The sequence below is a fragment of the Excalfactoria chinensis genome, chromosome 23 (assembly GCF_039878825.1).
Source record: "Excalfactoria chinensis isolate bCotChi1 chromosome 23, bCotChi1.hap2, whole genome shotgun sequence".
Taxonomy (NCBI): Eukaryota; Metazoa; Chordata; class Aves; order Galliformes; family Phasianidae; genus Excalfactoria; species Excalfactoria chinensis.
In genome coordinates, this window is record NC_092847.1 from 1,183,168 (window position 1) to 1,194,407 (window position 11,240).

The 11,240-nt window shown below is 59.3% G+C and overlaps 1 protein-coding gene across 1 annotated transcript; it reads left to right on the forward strand.

Annotated features, from left to right (window-relative positions):
- Window positions 1-875: 875 nt before the first annotated feature.
- CDKN1A (cyclin dependent kinase inhibitor 1A) lies at window positions 876-3,275 on the forward strand. The gene is made up of 3 exons (XM_072356035.1): window positions 876-940; window positions 1,588-1,977; window positions 2,316-3,275. Exons 2-3 carry the CDS (start codon window positions 1,593-1,595, stop codon window positions 2,363-2,365), a joined length of 435 nt encoding a protein of 144 aa, XP_072212136.1. The 5' UTR covers window positions 876-940; window positions 1,588-1,592; the 3' UTR covers window positions 2,366-3,275.
- The last annotated feature ends 7,965 nt before the right edge of the window (window positions 3,276-11,240 follow it).

Genomic DNA, 11,240 nt, shown 5'->3' on the forward strand with positions numbered 1-11,240 from the left:
ACACAGCTGCCTGCAGCCAGACATGTCCAAACATATCCTTTATCAGCTGGGGCCGGGGGAACTGCTGGTCCAGCCTGGAAATGGATGCACGGGGGGCTTTGCACACTGCAGGGCTCAGCTGCAGCCCCCCCCAGCTGCAGACTCACCCAGCTTAGTGCACCGCCTGCCTTCACGCTGCCATCTCCTTGCACCCCAAGCACTGTTTGCACCCTCACTGCCCAAACCCAGCTCCCCCCCATGCAGCCCACCCTGCAGAGCAGTGCGGGGCTGAGCACCCCGTGCTGTAACCCTGATGGGGAGCTGTGCTGGGCTCGGACCTTCCCTGCTGCAGGTTGGGGGGAGGCATTTTGCAACGGGGCCAAATGTCCCTGCATGCAACCTGCAGCTTGATGCATGCAGGACATGCACGGGCTTGTTTCTGCTGCTTGCTGAGCTCAGGCCAACTGGAGCTCCCCGGCCCGGCTTCATTGCTGGGGGGTCCGCTGGTAGAGCAGAGCCCACCTCGGGGCAAAGCTCCCACGGGAGCACCCGGGGATGGTCCCATAGGGCCGGGGCTGAGCCCAGGGAGCAGCACCCAGAGCCGGACCCACAGCCCAACCCACATGACTCCCCATCATTGCAGCACCCCATAGTAATTCAGTGACCCAGGAAGGGCCCTTTTTGCTCTTTAATTGGACTTAAAGCCGTATGGAAGGTCCTCCCGCATCCCTCGCAGTGTGTGGGGGGGTCCCGCATGGCGCAGGAGGCGACGACCCGCTTTCCATATGGGGGTCCGCGCAGCCCCGTTGTGGGGGGGGGAGCGCTGAACCCCCCGATACCAGCTGCTCTGCGGGCGGGGCGGGGGGGGAAATCCCGAGCGACGCCGTGAGGCCCCTCCCTGCCCCGCTATAAAGGGCGGAGTGCGGCGCCGGGAACCGCAGAGAGCGACACGGAGCGCGGGGTGAGTGCGGGGCTGGTGTCGGTACCGGCAGGGAAAGAAGGGAAGGGAGAGCAGCTGTAATGGGGGGTGACTGGGGATGGGGGAGGTTGATGGGTGCGGGGTTCGCTCGGGAGCTGCGGGCGGTACCGGGCTGGGGGTGGAGCACCGCAGCCGGGTTTGGGTGCCGGGTTTGGGTGCCGGGTTTGGGTGCTGGGTGCGGTTCGGAACCTCCCATCCCGCAGGTCCGCTCCGTGCTGTGCGGAGCCTCCTGGAGCGGTAGCGATGCGGTTCGATGCGGTTCGATGCGGCGGTTCCACCCGCAGCGCTTTGTCAGCTCCGCGCTGCGCGGCTCCGCTCCTCCCGTGGGCCGGACCGGGTCGGACCGGGACCTCCCCGCACCCCCCCAACCTGCCGCAGCCGCCGGGACATGCTGGGACTTGCCTGGCTCTGAGCTCACCCCGCTGATGGGAAGCGGCTGTTTTTACGCGACCCTTCCCGGGGGGGCAGAGCGGTCCCTTATACATGAGCGCGGTTCTGGCCGGGTTCAATGACCCCCTGCGCTATAGCCAGGATCATTAACACCCCGCAGTGTGAGCCCAGGGCTCCCGGTGGCTCCCATTCTATGCACAGCCCTGCCCTGCGCTCACATCGCATCCCCCTCCCCACAGCCGCAATGCCGCTGGCGCAGAGCAGGGCCGGCCCGATGCCGTGCAGCAGCAAAGCGTGCAGGAACCTCTTCGGCCCCGTGGACCACGAACAGATCCGGAACGACTTCGAGGAGCTGCTGAGGCAGGAGCTGGAAGAAGCTCAGAGACGTTGGAACTTCAACTTCGAGACGGAGACGCCCCTGGATGGGCACTTCAAATGGGAGAGGGTCCTGCTGGCCGAGCTGCCCCCCCGCGAGGCTGAGGCCACCAGCAATGGGAGCTCAGCACCCCGCAGGGTCCCCAGCAAGGATGGTGTCAATGGGGCTCGTTGTGGGGCAGCCCAGCAGAGCTCGGAGCTCAGCAGGGTCGGTTCCGCACAGCACTTGAAACGTGGGCAGAGCACAGTCAAAGGTGAGTGGGGGAGGTGGGGTGTCCCTCTGGGTGCCATTGGTGGTGCTGTACCATGGGACTTAGCACATAACCATCTTTGGAGGGGAGAGGCTGCAAATTGACTGAGGGGTGGGCAGCAGAACCAGCCTCGGGTATCCCATAGGTTAAAAAGTCCCCCAGAATGGATCACCAACCTCAGTTCCCATGGCCCAAAGTGGCTCAGCAGTGGGGATGTGGTGGGACCAAGTGATGCAGGGCCCCATCAATGTGAGGCTTAGGAGCTATGAGCCCACCTGGTTGGGGTTGGGGTGCTGCCCCGTCCTTCTGCTCTTGATGCATCCCAACTTCTTGCCCTGCAGACTTCTACAGCTCCAAGAGAAGAGTCGTCCATGACAAGCCCAAGCTGTGACCGCTGCTGGGGATGGATGCTGATGCTGCTGTACCCTGGAGGGTGTCGTGGCTCTTTCCCCGCCCTGCACTGTCTTAAGCTGTCTGTACGAAGCGATGCTGAGTCTGTAGTTCCCTATTTATCTGGGGTCCTGAGTGGCCCACACTGTGTGCAATGTATAGGAGGAGCCCACGGGAAGGACTGGAAATGGAGCAGGTGGGGCTGAGGGTGTCCCCTGCCCCGTGCTGGTATTGCCCAGCGCTGTCCTTGCATCATCCTGCTGTCTCACTGCTTGCTGCCAGGCAATGGAGCAGCTCACTGGTGTGGATCACAGCTGGGTGTGAGCCCTGCGTGGAGCTGCTCCCAGTGACTCAGCGATGTGTTTGTCACACAGCGGTGACAAATGTACTGGAGGTGCCCCTTGAGGCGCTGGGCTGCTCCAGGCTCTGCTGACCCATGGCTGGCTGTGCTCTTGGCGTGGTGTTGGCTGGCTGTGCCTCGTGCAATGCTGACACTAAGCTGGATGGAGAGCTGCTGCTTGGCACTGCCGGGCTGCTCCTGGAAGAAGTGCCAGCCTTTTTCCTACTCTGGAGCTGAGGGAAGGACCCTGACCTGGCTCTGCAGAGCAGCTGCTGTTGTGTCTGTGACCCCTGTAGGATGCAGCCCTGCTCTCAGTGCTGTCGGATCTCAGCACTTTCACTGGGTTCCCCTCCTGCCCCTCTGCGTTGGGACTGGAATTGGCACAGGGTGGTCCCAGGTAGAGGAGGTGGGTGCTGCTCCCAGCTCGTACCGTGATGCACTTTGCTGTCAGAGATGCTGGCGAGTGCCCAGCATTCAATGTTTATTTATGAAAACGCTGTTTTAAGGCTTCTTGGAAGGGGAAATAACCTGTTTGTCTGTGAGTGGAACTGAATAAACACTTGTCTAATGGAAGGGGTGGCTGTTAATGGGAATAACTGCTGTATGGTGTGCTGGGAGCTGGGGGGGGGGGGGATGTTATGTGTGGGTTGGGGGTTGCTTTAGGAGTGCAGCAGCCACACTTCTGATGCTGGTGGGGAAGGAGCTGTGATGGAGCTGTGGGGGTTTGGGATGCCCAGCTGTGGGATGGAGCCTTTTTAATCCGGCTGCTACCAAAGAGGGCAGGGATGGGGGGCTTCTGTTGTGGGTCGGGGTCTGCGGGTGGGTTGGGGTCCGTAGCTGAGCCCTTTGTGCTGCTGCAAACAGGAAACGAGTGCGTACCGGCAGTTGAGTGCAACCCCAAAGCGGAAGGCTGCCTTGAGTAAGAGAGAGAATGACGGTGTGGGGCCGGGAGGTGCGCAGCAGCAGCAATGCAGGCTGTGTGGGGCTGATGTCCCCCCCAGCCCTGGGGAGCCCCATAGTGTAACAAGGCAGCAGCAGCCTGAACCTGAGGGCACGTGGAGAAGGTAAGGCTTGTTCAAGGTGCTGATAGGAAAGTGGGGCAAAGAAAAAGGGGGTGTTGTTGTTTGGGATGCGGGGCTGATGCCTGGCCATGAACCAGTGGGGCTTTAGGCAGTGGTGACCCTCAGCAGGAAGCATCTCAGACAGCTGCCGCCGTTGAAGTCCCTTTGCTATTTATTTTACAGCTTTTTCCGTGTTCGGTGCCTCCATTTCATGGCACGCAATGGGCTCCGCTCGCTCTGTGGGGCAGGGGGAGGCACCCAGGGGACTTCCTTGCATCATAAGCTCTCCCATCCCCCCCATAAATGCTGCTGCTTTGGCTCTTAGAGGGGCTGGGAACATAGAATGGGGGTAACCCGCATCCTGACCCCCCCTCCCACCCCTCCCTGGGGCTGTGCTGACCTCAAAGGATGTCCCCTCCCCCCACCGTGCCTGTGATGCTGTGGGATGGTGCTGCACGGGAGCCGAAGGGGATGGGGACCATTTGGGGGCCCATTCCTTATTTCCAGTTCACCTTAGGGCTCAGCATTGCCAGAGGAGGGGTGGGACAGTGGGAGAGGGGAGGAGGGTTCTCCCCCTCTCACTTCTAGTCCCAGTTTGGGCACGTTTCAGAGCCATGAGGATGAGTGGGTCGAGGCAGGGGGTGTGAATGGAAACCTCCCCGAGGTCACAGGAGGTGACTCAGGGCTGTGAAAGCTGGGGGAGGGATGTTCAGAGATGCTGAGGAGCTCCTGGAGCCTCCATCACCCCCCACCTCCCTGCACTGAGGGTGGGTAGGAGCACGGTGCCATCCCCGCTGTGTGCAAGCAGAAATAAATGCCTCTTTTCCTATTGCCAAACCTGCTTGGGACCCTATTTAATGGATCTCTGGTTGCCCTCAGCAGGACCCCGCTGTGAGCCATGGCTGAGCAGCGCGTTGGCTCCAAGGGTCGGCGGATGGGATCCAGCCGGCGGCGGCAGCTCCGTAAGGATGTGGGTGAGGAGCCACCGTGGGCAGCAGCTGTGATGCAAAGAGTCCAGGATGTCACCCAGGAGCAGCGTGGGGAGGCACAGGGGTTCATCACTCGTGGAGATATGCAGGTAAGAAATAGGGATGGGGGAGGTTGTGGGGTTCATTCCCACCCAGCCGTCCTATGGATCTGTGTTTTGCTGTTAGAAGCTGCAGGAGGAGGTTATCCCGTGCAGCACAGAGGAGCTGGAGCTGCTCTTTGATGGGATGGATGCTGCTGGCACCGGGCAGCTGAGCATCGAGGAGTTCACCTCTGGGCTCCGTAAGTGCTGGTAGTGACTCCACGCAGTCAGTGCTTTCCAATGGGGATGCTCAGAATGCAGCCGTGTCTGTGAGCCCAGGGGGGTTGGCAGCACTGAGATCTGGGTGCTGAGGGCTGCGTTTCTGCAGGGCAGTTCCTGAGCTCCCAAAAAGTCAGCAGGGAACAGCGGAGACGGAAAGCAGCATCACGGAGGAGCTGTTTGGTCCTCGCCAGCCCCACGTGGGAGGAGATGGACAGCGAGGAGAAGAAACACTTTGCAGCCTTCATGGAGCAGCTGGGAGTGGATGACAGATGGGAAGAGTGAGCAGCCAGCTGAGCACCCCTGGGTGCCACAGGGCAGGGCTTCCCCCAGTTTGGTGCCCATGTGGGCAGAGCTGGAGCTGCCTTTGTCCCAGGGGCTGGAGCACAGCTACCCTCAGGACCACACGTCCCCTATCGTAGGGACCCCCAACTGATCCATCCTTTCTTGCTGCCCTGCTCCTCTCTCCCGGCAGGCAGGAGATCTGGCAGCTCTGGGCCAAGCTGCGGAAGGATGAGCCTCAACTCATGGGTAACTTGGAGGCCTTCCTGGCCAAGATGAGGCACCGCATCCAAGAAGTCCGGAGCAAGAAGGAGGCCTTGGAGGAGACCCTCAACAAGTGAGTCCCTGCCGGGGAGGTGCACCCAAGGAGGAAGAAATGCAGACCCTCCCAGCACAGAGGATTCACATTGTGCCCATATTTGGGCTCTATCTGCAGCCATGCACCCCATGGCCCTGCTGGGTGAATGAACCTCCGGGCTGTCCGTGGGTCTATGGGCAATGTGGGATCCCCAGACCCACATCCATGTGGCACAGTTTGACCCTCCCAACCTCCCACCCCCTCCCCACCAGGCGCGTGGCTGAGCACAACCAGGAGGTGCAGCAGCTCTGCGAGGCTCTGGAGCAGCAGATCCAAGAGGAACGGCAGCGAATGGAGCAGGAGGTGGGGGATCCATCCACCCCCTCCCCGAGTCACCCAGCACCCCAAACCCAACTGGGTGCTGATGTTCCCATTGCCACCACAGAGCACAGCCCGGAGCCGCCTGCACTGTGCGGTGCTGCAGCGAGCATTGGATGCCAGAAACAAGGACATGCAGCGCTTGCTTGCAGCACAGGAGGAGGTGAGCTGACCCCAAACCAATACTGGTGGTGCAGTTCTTTATGTTGCATTCATGGCTCTGGCCCAAACCTGGATGCTCTCTGCAGTTCATCACATTGCACCTCCATTACTCGCTCTCTACCCCCATCCCCGTGATCCCTTCCTTCCTTGGGAGCACATAAACTGAGTTTCCCCACCCAAATCCCTGGGGAAAAACCCACCCCCAGCCCTCGAGCAGGAGGTGACCCTGCTGTGTGCCTGCAGCTGGAAGCACAGTGCTGCAGCCTGAGCAGCACACAGCGAGCTGCCAGTGCTGAGAACCGACAGCTGGAGGAGAACAACCGCGCACTGGAGGAGCAGCTGCAGCACATCCATGCACAGCTGCAGCAGACACACGAGTGCCTGCGGGCTGCCGTGGCTCAGCAAAGGGCTGAGGAAGCGCGGTGAGTTGCTTCTGCTCACATCTGGTTCCTTTCTGGGAGTTGCAGCAGATGGGGAATGAGCTGGATGGGTCTCGGCCATCGTTGGCTTTGGGATGGTGTGAAAGGTACGGGGATGTGGTGTGGTTTGGTATGAAAAGTATTGGGAAGAGAAGTCAGGATTATCAGCACTGTGTTGATATAGCCCTCCCAGCACTGGTGCCAAGGACATGGGTGGGCTCTGCTGGCCCAGTCCTGAGCATAGCAGAGCCCATCACTGCTTCCAGGGCTGCAGAGGACTCTGGAGAGGGGATGGATGGGGTGAAGGGATGCAGTTTCCATTGTGACCCCATGCTCTGTGCTTACAGGGATGGAGTGGAGGCAGAGCTGCTCGGTGAGATGCCGCCATCCCCGCAGGTACTGCAGGTGTGCACAGTGGGGGGCTGTTAGGGCATCACATGGAGCAGCACTGTGCTGTGTGGGCCCTTGGGAAGGGGTGAGCAGCAGCGTACGGGGCTGCTACCCCCATATCTTGGGTGGGAATATGTGGAAACTGAAGCAGAAAAGCTGAGAATGGTTTCAAATGGATACACGACTTTGCCAAGCTGCTTTTTTTCCCCCTTCTTCTCTTTTCCTCCCTTTGCCACAGATGAGCCCAGAGCAGCCCTGCTTGGAGATGCAGGTCCAGTTGGGTCCCCAGGGCAGCGAGCCCAAGCGCAGGAGCACCCACCATGTGTAAGGAGTCCTGGGCCCCAGGAGCTGCACCCACATCCTCCATCAAGGCCAAAACTCCCCCCCTTTCAGTGCTCTGTCCCATTGCTTTGCTCATCCCCTTTTCTGTTCTTCCCAGGGTTTGGGAAAAGCCCCCAACAGACACAAACCCGTCACGGCTGCTCTCTGTAGAAGAGGATCCTTTCCCTGAATTCCTGAAAGAGGAACGGTTTTCTGGCCAAGGCTCTTTGCTAAGAGAGATGAATGATGCAATAGAGGCTCTGAGCACGCAGAAGCTGCAAGCACTGGGAGCTGCTGGGAGCTGCCCACACGATGATGCTGAGCCCCAAACAGGAGCGACTGGGGACGGGACACAGGCTGGTGCGTCTGCAGGAGCTCAGCAGGAGGGGGCAGCCCAGGGAGACAGCGTGGAGAGAGCAGGGCAGAGCATGGAGCAGGTGGAAAGGGTGTTGTCTGTGCAGGGAAGGGAGCAGCAGGTGCTAAAAGAGGTTGAGAGCCCGCAAGAGGCATTGGGAGAGAGCACGGAGATGGGCGAGAATCCTGGGGTGGGGGTGGAGGGAGAAGGATGGGTGCAGGGAAAGATGGAGTGGGAAAAGGTGCAGCTCCAAGGAGAACATTTGGAGGCAGTTCTCAATGCTCGGGAGGTGGAGCTCCCAGTGGGCAGCTTTACCACCGATGTGCTTTGGGTGCCAGGAGAGCACCTGGAACCAGAGGTGCCGGGATGGGTTGAGGTGCAAATGGCAGCAGTGCAGGGGGTGACGGAAGCTCCCAACCCCAAAGAAGTGGACGGAGAGGGGAAAGAAGTGGACGGAGAGGGGAAAGAGGTGGACGGAGAGGGTAGTGGTGCAGTGCAGCTCTGCTGGGAAGAGACTGAGGGGACTGAGCTGCAGCCCCTGAGTGCAGCTGGTGACCTGGGTGCAGAGCAGGTGGAGGACATGGGGCCAGATGTGCAACTGCTGGAGGCTGATAGAGCAGAACCAGAGCTGGAGGGGGGTGCTGAGGTTGCTGTAGTGCTTGGTGAGGGACTTTCCTTAGCAGCAATCCCTGCAAGGAGCCCAGCTGGTGGGCTGGTCCTGGTCAGTGCTCAGGCAGTGGAAATGAAGGAGGCAGAGGAGCAACTGTTGGGTGAGGTTGGTGAACCAGAGTTAGTAGAAATGGAGGGGGAAGAGGATTCTCAGGTGGACACGCAGCTGCAGTGGGGTCCCAGTCAAGAAGCTCCATTGGGAGGGGAAGGCCATACAGCTGTGCAGCTCACACAAGAGGCTGAACATGAGGAACAAGATGTACAGCACCTGAAAGAAGAGAGGGGGATGGAAGTGATGCAGGAAGAGGGCAACAATAAGGATGAGATGGTCCTGGTCAGTGCTGAGGCAGTGGAAATGAAGGAGGCAGAGGACTCTCCAGCAGAGACCCTGCTGCATGGGATTCCCAGCCCAGAAGCCCTGAAGGATGGATTGGATGACACAGCCATTCCTCTTGGGGAGGATGCTGAGGATGGGGGACAAGAACTGACTGAGCCTGGGCTGCCCAATCAGCCTGTGTGTGACCTGCAGGGAGCAGGAGCCAGGCAGGCAGAGGGGGCTGCTGTGGAGCTGCCACCCCAAGGGGAGGCTGGAAGCCTGGAGCTGCTGGAGGCCCTGAGTAATAGTGCCCATGTGCAGCTGCTTGCAGAGCTGGGGGAGATTAATGAGAGTCTGGAGGCAGAGATTAATGAGAGTCTGAAGGCAGAGATTAATGAGAGTCTGCAGCCCATGAGTGTGGCTGGTGACCTGGGTACAGAGCAGGCAGAGAACGTGGGGCCAGATGTGCAATTGGTGGAGGAAGCTGATAGAGCAGATCCAGAGCTGGAGGAGGGAGCTGCTGCAGTGCTTGGTGAGGGGCTTTCCCCAGCAGAAATCCCTGCTGGGAGTCCAGCTCCATATGGGCTGGTACTGGACAGTGAGCATGAGCTGGAAGGGAAGGAGGCAGAGTCACTTGTGCAGCTGGAGGAGCTCATGTTATCCCATGGAGAGAGCGCTGGAGCTGATAGGAAACCTCTGTGTGCAGCAGGGCTGTGGGCAGTGGCAGAGAGCCCAGCTGTGGCTCTAGAAGCAGCTCCGTGCATGGCTGACAACACAGATGTGTGGGATAGGAATGTTGAGCCTGCCCTGCATCCTGAGTGTGCTGCTGCTGCTGAGCATGCTCATCCAGATGCAGTGCTGGTAGCAGTCAGTGGTCCAGACCAGCAGATCCTGGAGGAAACCCAGAGGATGAGCGCTGATGCAGAGGGGAGGCCTCTGGATGGAGCTCGAGGTCTGGAAGTGGTGCAGGGAGCGAAGCTAGAGGCAGAAGCAGGGATTTTAGTTGAAGCTCAGCATTTGGATCTAAAGCAGGGCCGGGATGCCAATGCAGCCACACTTGCCTCTCCCGTCTCCGAGGTACCGTTACAAATCAGCACATTAAATCAGGATGTGATGATGCAGGAGGGTGTTCTCATTCCAGATGTGCAGCGGCTAGGTGGTTCGGGACAGGCAGCCCAGAGGCAGCTCCAGGAGCAGGTCTCAGCACAGGCAGATAAGGGGAGGCTTCACGCTGCTCCCCAGCAGCCACAGAAGCCACCAGGCATGATGGAAGCAGAACAAGCAGCTGCTGGACCTGCCGAGACTCCGAAACAAGAAGTGCTGCCAACATCAGCCCTTCACATGGGGATCCAACAGGGGGAAGAGGCTGCAAAGGATCTCTCAGGGATGGCCCTGGGGGACAGTCTGCTGGTGGAGGCAGTCAGTAGCAGGGTGCAGCTCTTAGAAGAGCAGAGAGAAGAGCTCGATGTGGAGAAGAAACAAGAGATGGAGCAGAAAATGAGCGTGGGAGGTGAGCCCAGCCCCAGAGAGCCAGAGGCTGTGACTGTGAATAGAGCAGGAGCCCCAAAGGGCTCCCGGGAGCCGGACCACGTCTACAATGTGCTGTTTGTTGGGGACTCCCACGTGGGCAAAACATCCTTTCTGTACCGACTGTGTGCTAACGCCTTCAACCCAAACATTGCTGCCACAATAGGTAAGTCAGCTCTGCACCCACACGGGTGACCATCACAGTTCCCTCCACCCCACGAGCTGCTGGAGGTCATTTCTTGCACATCACTGCTCATGCCAACCTGTCACTAACAGAGCCACACACACCTGGATGCTTGCATGCAGGCAATGCCAACCCTCCTTAACCTCTCTGGGGCACCAGTAGCTTTTCGTTTGGCTGTATTCTCCTCTCTGAATCAACCTGGTCTTACTCATTGTGAAATCCAAGACCTCACCAAGCTATAAAATACCCCCGGGTTGTGGGTTTCCTTGGGAGCAGCCCATCTCACCTGCAGCCTCCACTGCTTGGTTCCTCCATCCGTATAACAGGAGGGAAAGTCCACAACATCCAGATATCCCTTTCTGTGTCTCAGGGATGGATTATCAGTTCAAGAGCCTCGTGGTGGACAACAAACGCTTTGCTCTGCGCCTGTGGGACTCAGCTGGGCAGGAAAGGTGAGGTGCTGTGCTGGGTGAGCAACCATGGGGCTGCTTAACAGACATGGATGTTGTTGCTTTGCCAAGGGGATTGTTTGGTTGGTGGAAGGCAATCCTCCCTCTGTCCCCATCCATGTGATGCTCTGTGCTGCCTGCAGGTATCGCAGCATCACCAAGCAGTTCTTCCGCAAGGCAGACGGGGTGGTGCTGATGTACGACATCACGTCTCAATACTCCTTTGCTGACGTGCACTACTGGCTCAGCTGCATCCAGGTGGGCAATGCAGGGAAACCCAGCCCCATAAAGGGAGTGTTGGTAACATTTTACATCTCAAATAGTCCCCTGCAGCCCTGGGAAATGGGGGTTACTCACAGCTACGGGCCCACACCCTTTGGGATGTATCTGGGTGGTGAGTCCAGCTGTGATTCAAGGAGGTGATGCTTGCACTCCTC

What these genes read in the sequence shown, in the direction of transcription:
- CDKN1A (XM_072356035.1), top strand. Translation starts at nt 1,593, where the DNA reads ATGCCGCTGGCGCAGAGCAGGGCCGGCCCGATGCCGTGCAGCAGCAAA. An exon ending in TGGGCAGAGCACAGTCAAAG is followed by an intron (nt 1,978 to 2,315) that starts GTGAGTGGGGGA and finishes CTTGCCCTGCAG; the next exon opens with ACTTCTACAGCTCCAAGAGA.